Source organism: Necator americanus, chromosome X (genome assembly GCF_031761385.1).
Source record: "Necator americanus strain Aroian chromosome X, whole genome shotgun sequence".
NCBI lineage: Eukaryota > Metazoa > Nematoda > Chromadorea > Rhabditida > Ancylostomatidae > Necator > Necator americanus.
The window spans coordinates 20,243,837-20,259,070 of record NC_087376.1 but is presented as its reverse complement, the minus strand read 5'-3'; the positions used below and the strand labels follow the sequence as shown (position 1 = coordinate 20,259,070).

At 43.2% G+C, this 15,234-nt stretch overlaps 6 protein-coding genes across 7 annotated transcripts; 3 read left to right on the top strand and 3 right to left on the bottom strand.

Moving 5' to 3' along the window:
• Nucleotides 1-1,903: 1,903 nt before the first annotated feature.
• Nucleotides 1,904-5,805, bottom strand: RB195_024373 (uncharacterized protein; the record flags this gene model as incomplete). 2 transcript variants are annotated; one of them, XM_064212119.1, is made up of 5 exons in its annotated part: nucleotides 1,904-2,031; nucleotides 2,161-2,241; nucleotides 4,214-4,794; nucleotides 5,036-5,638; nucleotides 5,714-5,805. In XM_064212119.1, the coding sequence occupies 5 exons, from the start codon at nucleotides 5,803-5,805 to the stop codon at nucleotides 1,904-1,906; spliced, it is 1,485 nt and encodes a 494-aa protein (XP_064067999.1). The 2 variants fall into 2 exon arrangements, with proteins under 2 accessions (XP_064067999.1, XP_064068000.1); XM_064212118.1 differs by lacking the exon at nucleotides 5,714-5,805 and having other exon boundaries at nucleotides 4,214-4,814; nucleotides 5,320-5,508.
• Nucleotides 5,806-6,195: 390 nt separating this feature from the next.
• Nucleotides 6,196-6,588, bottom strand: RB195_024372 (uncharacterized protein; the record flags this gene model as incomplete). The annotated part of the gene is made up of 1 exon (XM_064212117.1): nucleotides 6,196-6,588. One exon carries the CDS (start codon nucleotides 6,586-6,588, stop codon nucleotides 6,196-6,198), a length of 393 nt encoding a protein of 130 aa, XP_064067998.1.
• Nucleotides 6,589-8,244: 1,656 nt separating this feature from the next.
• On the bottom strand, nucleotides 8,245-8,811 carry RB195_024371 (uncharacterized protein; the record flags this gene model as incomplete). The annotated part of the gene is made up of 1 exon (XM_064212116.1): nucleotides 8,245-8,811. The coding sequence occupies one exon, from the start codon at nucleotides 8,809-8,811 to the stop codon at nucleotides 8,245-8,247; it is 567 nt and encodes a 188-aa protein (XP_064067997.1).
• Nucleotides 8,812-9,612: 801 nt separating this feature from the next.
• RB195_024370 (uncharacterized protein) lies at nucleotides 9,613-9,843 on the top strand (the record flags this gene model as incomplete). Its single annotated transcript, XM_064212115.1, has 1 exon — nucleotides 9,613-9,843. One exon carries the CDS (start codon nucleotides 9,613-9,615, stop codon nucleotides 9,841-9,843), a length of 231 nt encoding a protein of 76 aa, XP_064067996.1.
• Nucleotides 9,844-11,214: 1,371 nt separating this feature from the next.
• On the top strand, nucleotides 11,215-11,580 carry RB195_024369 (uncharacterized protein; the record flags this gene model as incomplete). Its single annotated transcript, XM_064212114.1, has 1 exon — nucleotides 11,215-11,580. The coding sequence occupies one exon, from the start codon at nucleotides 11,215-11,217 to the stop codon at nucleotides 11,578-11,580; it is 366 nt and encodes a 121-aa protein (XP_064067995.1).
• Nucleotides 11,581-11,712: 132 nt separating this feature from the next.
• RB195_024368 (uncharacterized protein) lies at nucleotides 11,713-12,216 on the top strand (the record flags this gene model as incomplete). Its single annotated transcript, XM_064212113.1, has 1 exon — nucleotides 11,713-12,216. The coding sequence occupies one exon, from the start codon at nucleotides 11,713-11,715 to the stop codon at nucleotides 12,214-12,216; it is 504 nt and encodes a 167-aa protein (XP_064067994.1).
• Between the last annotated feature and the right edge of the window lie 3,018 nt (nucleotides 12,217-15,234).

Here is a 15,234-nt window from a genome sequence, read left to right as displayed (position 1 = left end):
TTCATCAAACTACTATCTTCGTTTATAGTACAACTTCAGATACACAATATAAACAAACAACAAAGGCGCAATTTGAACTTCAGAACCTCAATCTGCCTGGCAATGGCAGTCCAGGGACAAACAATCAACAAGATTGAGATATGACGATACCATAAGAGTACTTGGGTGGCCTGCTGACTATAGGTGAACAAGACATATCAAATGAATTCTTGTGTTTTACTAGATATAACTTTGCATTTGAATTCTGCCAGTTTTAACGCGCAGATGCGTCAAGTGTATACTCCACACTGTCATTTTGCGACAACTTTTTACTTCCTTCTGTACTTCTGGTGCAAGTGTGGATGCCTAATACATTGTTCATTGAGGTTTTGCTACTCGATCGAGATTCCAGAGCGATACTGGGTACTGAGAAAGTAGTCCGAACTTCTTTTCAAAGAGCAATTCGCAATAAATTACAACATTAACAGGTGCTGTTTCGGTTTTTCTCTATGACATCGAAGCACCTTGCGGTTACAAAAACAACACATTTCTTTCAGTGATGCTTCACCGATGAAGAAGATTACCTCGCATCTGAAATGTTTATCAACACGAAATGCTCAGATTTCGTTCCGATAGATCTGACTAGAACTTTCCTTACAATCCGATGGCCGACTTTGGTTTTAGAGCGTCCTCAGGGCAATCGGTCCCCGCAAATATATGTACGCTTCTGGTAGAACGAAATCGAGCCAAGTTCTCATTTTTGCTTACACTGCTCTTCAAGCACTGAAGTGCAGCGTAACTGGCTTTTGGTATCTTAGAGTTCTGAAAGGTACTCTTGTATTGGTCTTCAGAGGTTTCCGCTCACCGCTGCGTGAGCACTCATCTAAAGTTTCAGTCTTTAGCGATCTCGCAGTCGTGCAAAACGAGTCTTGAAGGCAATAAGCCTAATTCCTACACCAGCATATTGTAGTTGTCCTAGCTATAAATATGTTCAGCCCAGCCTCTTACTTTCTTCACATTAGCATCCGCAGGTGGTATGGTTTCCTATGCTGATTGTGGAGTGACCTCTGACCTGTATTTAATGTAATGTTGCAAACGGTGCATGCTGTGATCGTAGTAGTTGGGAGATAGCTGCTTTTTGCAGGTGACTTATTTCTGCAGTTCTGCGTTACGGAACGGATATAGCTGCTACTGTCTTATGTTCCCTTAGACATTATTTGTTACTGTCTTTGCTATATATGACCCCTCAAACTGTAAAGACTAGATAGAGTCAAGCTCCAGACGTTGGCTGTGTAAAGTTCTTTTTTTTTGAGCCCTGCGAGGTACAAAGAGAAGTTCAAAAGAGAACACTTGACGTAATCATCAGCATTCAAAAAGATTAACATTAAAATCCCATTGAAACAGAACTCAGGGCGTCGTTACATTAGGGCATTCTTACGATCAACAGAGCAGTGAAAGAGAACGAAAGGCCTCTTGACTTCAATTCATTCTTTTTCGGTTTTGTTTGAGTTCATCTGCACACGAGGTCGCTATGATCTTCAATCATTGATAATAATTTAATCCATGTGCATGTTTTTTGATAGCCCTTTAAAAATGTCACGAAATTAACCAACAATGTTATAACACTTCCCATACTATTTCATCTTTTCTATATTCCAAAATAGGGTACGCAAACTTTGAAATTCTATTGCTAATTTTCTAAACACGATATCAAGCAAAGAAGTGACTCCTTTGCTTGAGATATCAAATACAGATATATTATCTATAGCAAAACCAATTCGTACTAAACCATTTCCAGGGAGAAATTCCCTCGTTAGTATAGATATTCATAAAACAGTTATCAGATATTTTTTCGGCAATAGCACTTGCCTTCATGACAAAATTATTGATAGTTCTATAGCCGCAGCACAGAATGTTACACTAATCATCGAGCTTGATCCCATTCTGATAAACTACAATCTTTCCTTGCAACAGCAAGATCATCGCCGCACACGAGGTCGCTATGCTCTTTATTCTTGGCTAATGTCACGACGAGTTCGCCCACTTCGGAACCTGAAAGCGAAAAATTGAAAGTGGTTTATCAGAAAAAATAGCCTTGAACGGCTAACAAAAAGATCCTATGTCTACTTTTAAATCTTGTGGGTATAAGTGAAGGTAGAAGAGATGGTATAAGACTCACACCTTTGTATCGCATAGAATCTTCTTCTTCCTTAATTGTCGGTAGATAAAAACATGTTGCAACCCAATCGTCGGAAGCACTTCCTGATAGTGTTTGTATTCAGTAGGCAAATTGTGCCCATTCACAGCATCGGCGTGAACTTTTCAGAAGTCAAGAAGATGGTAAACGAGTTAGACCCAAAGTTGACGATTTGAACAAAAAGCTCCGGATAGTCCTCTCAATGAATATTGATAGAAGAAATTGATAAAAAGTAAAGCTTTGGTTAGAAAAAATACAGCTGTTTATCTAGGTAATACTATATTACGTATATCTCATTATTAACATCATTGAAAAAAAAAAACAATTTAGATTCGGCAGCTCCTGGGTTTCACATTCCATATACGCTGGGCCAAATTCCAATGCAGAGCTAGCAGCGATACCCCAAACAACCAGAAGGGCAGGAGAAGAGTTTCGTATAATTCTTCGAATGCTTGTAATTATAGGTGATGTTTAACCGAACTTAGATTTTCTTTGAATGCCGCACACTCTGTCAGGAGGTTGATACTGCGGTAAGGGTCAAGCGTGTTGTTGGAAAAAACGCTCCTGAAAACGACACCTCATAGAAGACCCTCCAAAAACCGACCTCCTCATTTCGTTCTTTCTAATATAGCCGCACATAGCAATGAAAAACTAGACAAAATAAATAGAATTAAAGAAACAAACTTGACGCTCAATGATAAATCAAAAATAACATAATATAGCAAATATTATTAAATACCACCATAGTGGATATTGATACAAAATGCTGCGAGTGAAACCAGCAAAGAAAACATTGTAAAAACCATTTCACGCCATTTCCTACTATTTTCTCACAATTTTGCTCATCGACAATGAAAAAGAACGGTTGAGTGTTCGATCTTTGTCGGAATTTTTCCTACTTTTTTCAAAATTGAAAACAACTAATACCGATTCAGCGTTCTAAAAGCATTTTTCACTATTTCCTACTTCCTACACACAATTTTACTCATTCACAGTGATTACAGACAATGAATAATTGGACCCTGGCCGGAATCTTGATTTTTGCAAAACCGGAAAAAAATTAATGAGAAGAACATTTCACCGGCAGCTTTTCTAAAATTGTATTTAGAGCACTGCTCACCGCATACAGGTGTTTAGAGGTCATTTTAGCGATTAGAACCAGGCCCTGATTGGAAACTACTGCTGGACTGGTCGGATTTTAGTAGTTTGAAATAAATATTAATAACGGACTACAGAAGAGAACGGAGGAAGTCAAAGGTGGCTGCTTTCTGTGAAAGAAGATTTGCAATTTAAAATGGTTGAAACTTTTTTTTTTCAGGGACCCCCCAGTTTTTTGCAAGCTAGTTGAGAAAAAGTTGAGAAGTTTGGCATTTTTTTTCAAAATTTTTCAACTAACTTTTAAGAGAAGCATCAAGGAAAACCCTTGAATGCAAATTTTAGTCTCTGTAGGTGTTCTAGTTCTCTCAAAAGCTAGTTGAGAAAAACTCCGAAAATTTGGAGCAAAATTCAGAATTTTCTCCACTAGGTTTCAAAAAAAAACTGCGAAAGCTAGAAGTTCCACGCTTTATAGCAATACAGAAGAAATCTTTCTCTTCAAATTGCAGCCAGCGTTTAGAGTTATTGAGTTCTTGACTCCTGTTGGTCTTTGAACAGGTCGAACGGGAGCCAGTCATCCTTCCATTTGCCCCGATCGTGTGTCAGAGTCGCCCAGTGGTTCCTCCTTTCGCTTGGAACAAGAAGAGCATCATAATTTTTTTCAAGGACTTCGTGAAAGAAATCTGACCAGCGGGTCAGCCGTCTTCCTATAGTGGGCTTAATATCGCGGGGAACCCAGTGGCTCACGGCTCTGGTCCAACTGTTGTCGTTAAAGCGCATCACGTGTGCGGCCCAACCTATTCTACTTTCCTTTGCAACCGCGGCGGCGTCTCTGATCTTCGATCGTTGACACGTGAAAGGGCTTCGAATCCCGTCATTCACTTGCGTGAAGTGGGATACTCCTAGCATCACTCTCTCAATTGCGCATTCAGTGACGCTCACCGCGTTTTCTTCCTGCTTGCGAAATGCGCATGCTTCCGTACGCATGTATGTCAAAGCGGGAAGTACAGTGGTGTTGACGAGATGAGCACGGAGACCGAGTGTTCTTGGTATTCTTCACTACATCCTCGATGCTCTTGTACGCTCCCCAAGCCGCTCGTCTCCTCCTGCCCAGCTCGGGGTTCAGGTCGTTCATCATGTTCAGTTCCCGACCCAGATAAACGTAGCTGGTGCACTTGGATATGTTCGTTCCGTTGAGCGTGTATGGGGCATCCGAGACCCATCCGTTACGGATGAATATCGTCTTTTGCAGATGAAGACCGATGCATCCAAATGTTTCGTCAAATTCGGTTAGCATTCGTTCCGCTTGACTGATGCTAGATGTTATTTGAACGATGTCATCAGCAGTGCGCAAATAGTTTAGCTGCCGACCACCACCTTCACTCTCCCTTTCCAACTGTTGCATTGCGTTCTCGAGGGTGGCTGTGAATATTTTGGGTGAGATTGTATCTCCCTGTCGGATCCCCTTCTTCACGTCAATGATGATATTCTTGTAAAATGGCGAAATTCCGGCCGTGAAGCTGCTGTACAACTCTCGGAGAACCTTTATGTACTGAGTAGGGACGCTTTGTTGTCGAAGGCTTCCATGACCGCTTCCGTCTCAAAGTCGAAATCGCTCGAAGTCGAAGTCGAGGTCGCTCAGGGTCGAAATCCTTTATCAAGTCGATCAAGATGAGACAGAGCGGCATTTTGTACTCGCGTGATACCCCGATGAGTTTCGGGACAGTGTTAATGTGGTCAGTCGTGCCGAATCCTTTTCAAAACCCTGCGTGCTCGCATGGCTGTCCTTCATCAAAGACTTCTTCAATCCTATTGAAGATCACTCTTGTAAAGAGTTTGTAGATGACGGACAGTAAGCAGATTGGGCGATAGTTGCCGATGTCATGTGGATTTCCCTTCTTATACAACAACACGGTCTTACACTGTTTAGGAACCTTGCACAGGTAACGTGTAAAGAGCCTCGTCAGGGTGTTGTTGAGTACTGGCGGAAGGTTCTTCAGGTGTTCTGGTCTTATTCTGTCGTTACCGGGTGCGTTACGATTTCTTACCGACATAACAGCATGTCGTACTTCGGATGGGATAATCTCTGGAATGACATATTCGTCTTCCCTCAGATGGTAAGGAGGCAAGTAGACATGGCTGTAGAAGAGATCAGAGTAGAAGTCGTAGATGATTTTCTCCATTTCCCTTCTCGATGCAATGGTTGTTCCCTTCGGGTTTCGTAGGGCAGTAATCATCGTCTTGCGACTGGCGAAGTCTCGACGGGCATAGCGGGTGCTTTTCCCCACCTCTGCAGCTTCAGCCAGCACTTCTGCTCTTCTCTCTTTAAGGTCTTCCTTTACCGTCTCTCTGCAAAGCCTTGCGAGCCTGGACGTGAGTTCTTGGTTCCCTGCGGCTCATGCTACTCCATGCTGGCGTATCAGCTCAAAAGTTTTAAGAGACAGGCGTCTCTTGGTGGTTTTGAAACTTTCAGCCTTCCTCGTGCAGTAGTGAAGGTGTTCAACGAGCCGGTCATATTCCTCGTTGTTGTCCATTGCGGAATCTTCCCAAAAGCCGGATAGCGTCTCTTCTCTCCGGGCAAACGAAAATCATCCTCAGAGGAGGCGATGGTCCGATCCTTTATAAAATTTTGGCACCACAGCGACATCCGTCAGACAAAACCTTTAACTGACGATAATATTGTCAATTTCATTACGGTACTCCCCACAGGGTGACTCCCACGTTCAGCGCAGAGAGGAGCGCTTCTGGAATTGCGAGTTCCTATGGATGGTCTTAGTTGTCATGATGAACTCGTAGGGCCTCTCCCCCTGTTCATTCCATTGTAGGCCGTGGGTCCCGATGTGAAGTTCCTCAGGCGTTCTTCTTGGGCCAACTTTGGCGTTGCAATCGCCATTTATGACCTTGTAGAAGGCATGATCTTCTCGCTAGAACTTCTCCATGTTCAGATAGAAAGCTTCCACTTCTTCTTCTTCTTCGTAGCTTGATGTTGGAGCGTAAGCGACGAAGATAGTCAAAGCTGGGGCTAGACCACATCTTCTCGTCCGCAGACGCCCGACTCGGGTCGTAAGTTGTTCGAAAGAGTCGGCGTTTGTTGTCATAATCTTGTTGACGAGGAGGCCAACTCCACCAACACCTCTACTGTCGCATGTTCCTAAGAACAGTTCTTCTCCAGATTCATATACGGCGTTGAGAGGGTTATGTCGTCTCGTCTCGGTCAGTCCGATGACGTCGTACTTAATCTTCTTGGTTTGCATGATCAGATCTTCGATGGTCGCTTCCGATGCCAGCGTACGTGCGTTATAAGTACAGACCGTCATTCTAGTCCTTTTCCGTTCCGGTGGCCTACATGACTCCTGCAACTCCGTCTTTCCTGACCTTACCGTATCAGGCTTTCTTCCGGCATCAGGAGACTCTTTTCTATTACTGTGACACGCGTAAAATTTTAAAAACCATGGGCACGTTGCAAGTCTCTAGTCGCATGAGTTTTTGGGAGAATGCTGCGTTCTTCCGGAGTGGACATGTGGAGCTTATTTGTTGGAGGCGACTCCAAACCACCTCCCTTGCACCTCCCAGTCACTTGATTGCAGGCTTTTGGACGCTTTTGGTCCGCGATCAGCCCCCTATCCGCCACCCAGGGACGCGCCACGTACCATCGCGACTAATCTGCTGCGATCACTCTAGTGAGCGAGATCCGTGTACAGCCAGCTTTATCGCATTAAATTCACTTTGAGCGTCCATATTCAGAAACCTGTGAAACCTACTTTATAACAATTTAATCCCTTATTACGCCTGTAGATCTTTTTTGTCGCTCAGTACCGGCATCGAAATTGCTTTCTCAAATGATACTAATAAATTCGTCACTGTCGGATGAGAAATGCAAAAATCCCACTTTTGTCGGGGATTGATCTCTGACCGCTGCAATAAAAACACCGACACATCAAATCGCGCCTTCAAATACTAGTGATGGACAAAGTGCTTTTCTATAGAGTACGTAATACATTTTATTGGTTGTAATGAAGGAAAGCGGAAGCAATAATCGAGCAATGAAAGAAGTGAAGTTTGCCTCCTACGACCTCTTCGTACACAATACGAAGTTACCTCTGGCTTGTTCCATTTCTTGTGAATAAAATAATGACGCAGAAGTTTGTAGTGCTTAGATTTGATGGTTAAGACAGCATGTTAAATTCTTAAGAGAATCAAGATTTTTATTTAGCCACGTGCCATTAAAACACTTTGCTTCCTATTTCATTATTTTCACAACTTCTGCTGTATTATTTATAATGTACTATAGTTAATTCGTTATTTGATGGTTTGCCCTCAAATTGACAGCTGACTGTGGATATCAGATATTCATTCGTTTCGACTCTTCCTCTCATACTCAATATTTTCATTTTTTCGCGAAATTTTCTTGATCAACTCTCTTTAAAACAAGATCGCAAGGGTTTGTTCAGAACGCATTGTATAATTCACACTCTTTTTCTTGTCTTCGCACTCACGACATCTGGTATTTATCCTAATTTCAATGTCCTTTTTCGTTTAGTGTTTTCTCAAGCTAGGCACAGCCCAAAAATTGTGAAATTATGTCAGCAAAATCTCTAAAGAAATACTTCACGCCATCTATCTTTCTAACATCTCGCATCCCTTAACATGTGCATTTAAAATCGACTGTCCCTCGTCTTTTTCTTCTTGCTCTCTTTATTTTTCTTCTCTTTTGCCTTGTTGCCTTTGCCCCCTTTTGCCCTCCTGCTCTGACACCCTTCTTACGACCTCCCTCCCTGCATTTGAGAAATTCTCAACGCATTCTTGACCCTGCTCATTGATTCTTCGTCGCGAAAAAATTTGACAACCATTCCTAGCAGGGAGTATTACCTGATTGTGATCGTCTGATAGTTGCATCTGCACCAAATAATACACCTGTAAGTTCTGACCTGCGCTGGAATTGAAAGGTGGAAACTGCACATTGCATTACTTACCTACTTAGATGGCCCGTCTTCACCGCACCTGCAGGCCTCAGCATCTTTTCCACTCGTTTCGTCCTCACAGTAAGGCAAAGGCATGTTGGCAACGTGCCCGCCCTCACAGTAAACGTTCTTTATAAACTGTTTCTTCTTTCTTTTTATTCCCAGTCCTATTCTCTTTCCTGCTTCGTTCAGTTTTTTGATCATCGTTTCTGTTTCACTGGTACTTCTCGAAAAGGGAGCGATGTCCGCAGAAAGAAAGGTGGAGAGGAATCTTCCATCAACACGTATGCCCCTTTCTTCCCAATCAAGTGATTTCATTATCCATTGTAGTACCGCCGTTCCAATAGATTTGCTGAGGGGGCAGTGGAAAGGTTGCATCGTAGTTTTGCATCGATCGTAGCAATTGGCTCGTGTCCTCAGACACGACGCGTACACACCTTCATCGACCAGCGCTGATAGTACTGCATTCGTTTCTATGCTCTCCGAAGCTTTCTCATAGTCGACGAAGGTTAAAAAAAGGGGCAGACGGTATTCCTGGCAAACCCCTATGACCCTCGACACGGTCTGGATGTCGGTCATACAGCTGAAACACTGACGAAATCCAGCTTGTTCTTTAGGGTGGGCTTAAACCAGTGTCCTAGATATGCGCGTGAGAATTATTTTGGTGAATACTTTATACAAGACGCTCAGCATGCATAGCGGACGGTGGTTCCGAACGTTCTCCACCTTTCTTATGAATAAGAATAGGTTTGCGAGGACTTCCACTGCCCTGCGATTTTTTCTTCCTGAAGATAGGATGTCATGTAGTCCGCTAGAATTACATGAAGCGGATGACCACCAGCCTAGAGAAAGTCTAGTGATGTAAAATCAGGTCCGGGAGCTGTGCCAGATTTCATGCTCGTGAGTATGCTAGAGTGGCATGTAGGCTTTTCCCCATACTGAGCTAGTCTGCTAAGACGAGCTTAGCTTTCGCCACTGGTCGTCACCAACCTACATAGATCAGAGTGCGACCTTGCGACATTTTGCCTTGTCAAGACGGTGGTGAATCTTAGCACTGGTTTACTCCTAGCTAGGTTTCCAATTCCGATAACCCGGAATGTCGGTGGTGTCGAACTACTTCTCAGCTCGGGAAACCCTACCAGAGGACGAACCTCCGTTGTGCATCGCAGTTCGGCGCCCAGAGCCATCGAATCACCTTGAGGTATTCAGCATCAGCCGGTATACCAACAGAGTGCGTAATAGCCAACTAACAGATTTCCTTATTGAAGTCTTTGTAATCGTGCATAAACAAGCGATCAATAGGGAAAAGTCACGCATAATCCACTTTATCTGCACTACATTTACCAACTTGAGCCAGCGTACTTGCTCTTCATTGCAGCTATGCTTCTACTTTTTCTTATTGATCTTACACTTCTGTTAGCTTCTGAAGATCTCGTTTGTCATCCGTTCCTAAGCGAATTTTCGATGCTACGTTTCCGTATCACTGCGGATCTTCAATACATTGAATTGGCTGCAACGGAAAGAATGCCGAAGCAATGTCCAAGCTATGAAGGAAATGAAGATTGCCTCCTATGGTCTTTTAGCACTCAACACAATGTCACCTCTGGTTAGTTTCATTTCTTTCAAACAAAGTAGTAACACTCAATTTTGTAGTGCTTAGATTTGATGGGTTTGACAACAAGTCGATTTTTTCAAGGGATCAAAACTTTAGGTAGCTAATTGCATTTAGAATGATTGGTTTTCTATTTTATCACCTCCACAACTTTGTCACGTTATTTGTTATGCATCACATTTATTCAAGATTTCAGTTGTTTGTGCGAATTCAAAAGTAACCGAGAGGCTCGTTTATAGAAATCTTGATATTTCAGAAAGGATGCTATTGCCACTGATACGTTTCCTTTGTCTACGAGCTTCTTCTTTCTCCTTTCTGAATATTTTTCTTTTCGTTAATGTAATTACCGCCGTGCACGTACGACGACATATGATTTTGCACGGTTTGTTCCACCGAAGCGACTCCGACGTCATCAAGCATAAGTTAGAGCACCAAAAAAATGCTAAGTCGTCCATCTTCAAGATTGGCTCAAAAAGTGCAGTAGTTTCATTACCAGAATTATGAAGAATAAATTTTTTGAAAATCATTTTGTGATTTGTGTATCCTCTTTTTAGCTTAACTATTCATGCAACAATAGTCTTCCTCAACCGCCACCGCGAGTCTTCTTCAATCGTTTTTCAATTCAAATATTAAACAAATATATTTTGAACTCAAGTACTGAATATGCATCATCGACGTTTTTTCTTCCTTGAGACAACTCCTTCATTTTTTAGTCGCAGATATCGGGACCTGAAATAAAACTTTAGAATACGTTTCAGTTGTGAATATCTTCTGATATGCGGTAAAAACATGCCGTTCACTTCTGATCCTCCTTCAAGTTTCAGCACTACGTCTGAAAAGAAGCAGTTTTTACTTCTGTTTTTCTGCTGAATGTCGCATACCTAAATTACAATAAATTTTGTACGCCTCAATATGTGTTTATTTAAAATCGACAACCCCGTCTCTCTTTTCTCCTTGCTCCTTGCATTTTTTTCTGATTTTCCGACCCCTAGTTTAATTTTCTTCTTAATTTTCCGATCCCCTCTTACGAGCCCGCCTGATCCGACACCCTCTTACGACCCCCCGTTGAGAAATTCTCAACACACGCTTGACGCTGCCCCGGAGGGATGAAAGGCTTGGTGAGCACTAGGGTGGATTCGAACCTCCAATCGATCATGCAGGAAGCGGAACCTCTAACCGCATCACTACAAACGACCCATAAACAAGTGAATACGTATTAGGGTGTTCGGAAAGTATCTGCCGAAAATTTCGCAGTAGCGCAGATTTTTTGAGATGTTCTGGAAGTCCCCGTTTTAAATAAAATATATAAGGACACTACTGCTTGTATGCAAATAGAATAGCTCCCTCTTCCTTGCCTATTTCATCCTATAATGGCCGAACATTCCACCCATATTCGACACGTACTCCTTCACGAGTTCGAATCTGGCCACCCCGCAGCTGAAGCCCATCGAAACTTAAGGCGAGTATTCGGCACTGAAGCCCCTTCTGAGCGGTCTGTGCGCGCCTGGTTCCAGCGCTTCAAAGACGGAAACAAGAAACTCGAAGATGAGACGAAGAATCTGGCGGAGCAGGAGATCCATATCAAGTATGCGGTATTTTGCTGCCAGTCTTGGTTGTTCGCTGTCCACCGTGAGCAATGGACTGCGATCTCTCGAAATGGTGGAAAAGCTCGGTCAGCGGCTCCCACATACATTGAGCGACAGCAACCCAACCGCCAAAGACGCCTGGACATCTGAACTCAGCCGCTCTCCAGAAGCCGCAGATTCGACTGGCTGGACACCATTGTCACAGGAGATGAAAAATGGGTCCTACGGGAAAATGGGTACGTCAACCACACCCACAAACGTGCGTGGTGCGCTTGCAGTGAAATGCCGGGTCCTTTCGTGAAAGGTGAAATCCATGAGAAGAAGGTCATGCTGAGCGTCTGGTGGGGAGTTCATGGAATCTACCGTTTAGAACTGGTGGCGGACAACACGACAGTTACTGCCGAGGTCTACTGCGCTCAACTGCAGACACTGGCCGACAAGATCCGCAAGGAGCACCCGAAGCTCGACAACGTTCGCCTGCTGCACGATAGCGCGCGCCCTCACATCGCGAAGAAGACTTCCCAGAGAATTCTGAAGCTCGGATGGGAAGTTCTACCGCACACACCGTGCAGCCCAGAACTGGTCCCGAGCGACTACCACCTCTTCCGATCGCTTCAGCATCACCTGGAAGAGAAGCGCTACGATGATGCTGACCACCTCAAAAATGACCTTCGGGCTTTCTTCGCCCCCAAGTCGCCGGAGTTCTACGCCAAAGGAATCCGTGATCATGTGAAACGTTGGCAGAAGGTTGTCGATGTTGATGGAGATTATTTCGTCAAACAATAAAATATTGTTAGGAAGTTGTGTTGTTTTGAATTTTTGCTGTATTTTGGCAGATATTTTCTGAACACCCTAACAGACCCTAATATATATATATATATATATACCCTAATACACCCTAATATATATATATATATATATATATATATATATATATATATCAGTCTGAACATCCGGCTAAAGCCGGGCTTCAGACTTTCTGTGGTGTTTCTTTTACTCGGTTCACCAACAACAAAATTAATATTAGTGCCGTTTTCTGTGAAATTAGACTTGTGTATCTCTAGCAATCATTCTTCATATTTTTATTATAAATAAAGGCAAAAGATTTCATACCCGTCGCAACCCCTTCTTTATGTATCTGGCGCCGGTGTACAGGCCGCAACCCCTTTGATAGGTATCTAGCGTCGAGGCAACCACTCGACGCCGGTGGACCCGTCGCACCCCCCTTTTCGAATTTCGTGACTGACACACACACATGACAGAATAAGCCCTTTATTATATATCATGATATATATATATATATATATAATTATTTGTATATATTATAGAAATATAAAGACGTTCAGACTGATCACCTTAATCACCTTGACTCCCGTTGATCTTCGAAATGGTCGAGCGGGCGCCAGTAATTCTTCCATTTGTCCCGCTCAAACTGGTATATATAAATAATTATATATATAATTATTTAGATTTATTTATTTATTGAGCCTCCGGCTAAAGCCGGACTTCAGACTTTCCGTTACGCTTCCTCACTGGTCAACGAAAATGAATATTAGTGCCCTTTTTGTAAATTAGGCTTGTGTACTTCTAACAATCTTTCTTCATCTTTTTTTATTAAAAATAAAAGCGAAAGATTTCATAGTTTTCCTTCTAAACGCGTCAATTCTACATTTGGAGAATATTCCAACTTCACCTTCAAACACTCCTTCGATACTAATATAATTGGACACAATTTGAAAGTATTACTCGAAAATTGGGTTTTTCTCGTGTTCTCCCCAAGAGTTACCAAAGAATGATGTTTTAGCACAAAATGACGTGAAAGACATCATGCTACTGATAAAGATAACGTTATACGTCAGATCATGTGAACCCTTCGCTACTATTTAAGCAGCATTCATTTAAGCCGTTTGTATGCGTGTTTCCACTTTCTGACAAAGGCATGTTACCAACTTGTTGCAAACGTGCAAGGAATTGGTCGGGTCAAGGAGTCATAAAGGTGAAAAGTAACGCGCCCAGTGGGTATGGCTAAGAAATAACTGCAAGGTCCAATTTACCTTTTGCGACATGCATACTAAGGTATTGCGCACATTTCGACGCTGCGGGACCGTCACACTCCCTTTTATACCTATCTGGCGCCGGCGCACCATTTCGACGCCGGTGGACCCGTTGCACCACTTTCTGTGGATATCTGGCGCCGACGCACCAACCCGACGCCGGTGGACCCGTCGCACCCCCCTTTTCGAATTTCGTGACTGACACACACATACACTCGTGACAGTATAAGCCCGTTATTATATATCATGATGATGATGATGATGATATCATGATATATAATAACGATATGTGATAAATGTGTGTGTCGATCACGAAATTGGAAAAAAAAAGGTGGGGGGGGGGGGGGGGGGGGGGGGGGCGCGACGGGTCCACCGGCGTCGGATTGATGCGCCGGCGCAACAAAGCTATGAAATGGGGTGCGACAAGTCTACTTGCGTCGAATTGGTGCGCTGACGCCAGAAAGCGATAAAATGGGGTGACGCGGGTCCAACTGCATTTAATTGCTGCTCCGTACTGCAGTAGTATCGCACAGTGACTTCCTGTACGTGACGCAAAACGTAAATGGAACGTTGCAACCGTTTCATAGCCGCGGCCACTGCGTTGCACCTCTATGACTACTCCGCGTCTCTATTTCCTTGCACACTTGTCTCAGATTGGTAGCAGGCCTTCTTCAAAAAGTGGAAATACGAATGGAAGTGGCTGCTTTAATAATAGCGATCCTGTTTACATGATGTGACGGTATCTTTACCAGCACGATGAGACTGTTCACGTTATTTTATGTTAAACATCATTCCGTGATAAATTGTTGAGGAAAACAGGAAGAAAACGCATACTGAGGGGAATGCTTTCAAATTGTGTCTATATGATGGTGGTATCGAAGGAGTGTCTGAAGTAAGAATGTTTTTAAATGGAGAAATGACGCGAATAGAAAGAAACTTAAGAAGTTTTTCTCCTAAATTTATACTTTAAAAAAAAAGGAAGACGTTGTCAGTAGTACACAATTCTACTTTCGGAGGAAACGCCCCTACCATTAATTTTCAATGATCAGTGAAGGCGAGCGAAGGGGAAACCACAGAAATATATAGATATATGAAATATAGATATATATTTCTGTGTTATTTTGTGTTTCTGTATTTTATATTATATATATATATAAATATATATATCATGATATATATATATATATATCATGATATATAATAACGAGCTTAGTCCGTGTGTGAGTGTGTGTTTTTTTTTTGTCTGTGTGTCACGAAATTCGAAAAAGGGGGTGCGACTGGTCCACCCGGCGTCAGATAGCTATAAAATGAGTTGCTACGGGTCCCGCGACGTAGGATTGGCGCGCCGGCGCCAGATACCTATATAAGAGACTGCGACGGGCCCCGCGGTGTAGGATTGGCGCGCCGGCGCCACATACCTATAGAAGGGGGTGCGACGGGTCCACCGGCGCCAGAGAGCCATAATATGAGGTGCGACGGTTCCACGGTCGTCGGATTGGCGCGCCGGCGCCAGGTAGCTAATGGACTGAGACGGGTCAGGAGCATCGAAATGGTGCGCAGTAACTTCGTGTGCATCTCGCAAAATCTAAATGGCATGTTTCGCAGCCGTGGCCACAGGGCGCATTGCTTTTCACCTTTATGACTCCTCCGCGTGCCTATTTCCTTCTTCGTTCGCCCCAAGTTGGTAGCATGCCGCTCTGCAAAGCATGCAAAAGGCTGCTTAAATAGTGGCAAGATGTTTATGTGATCT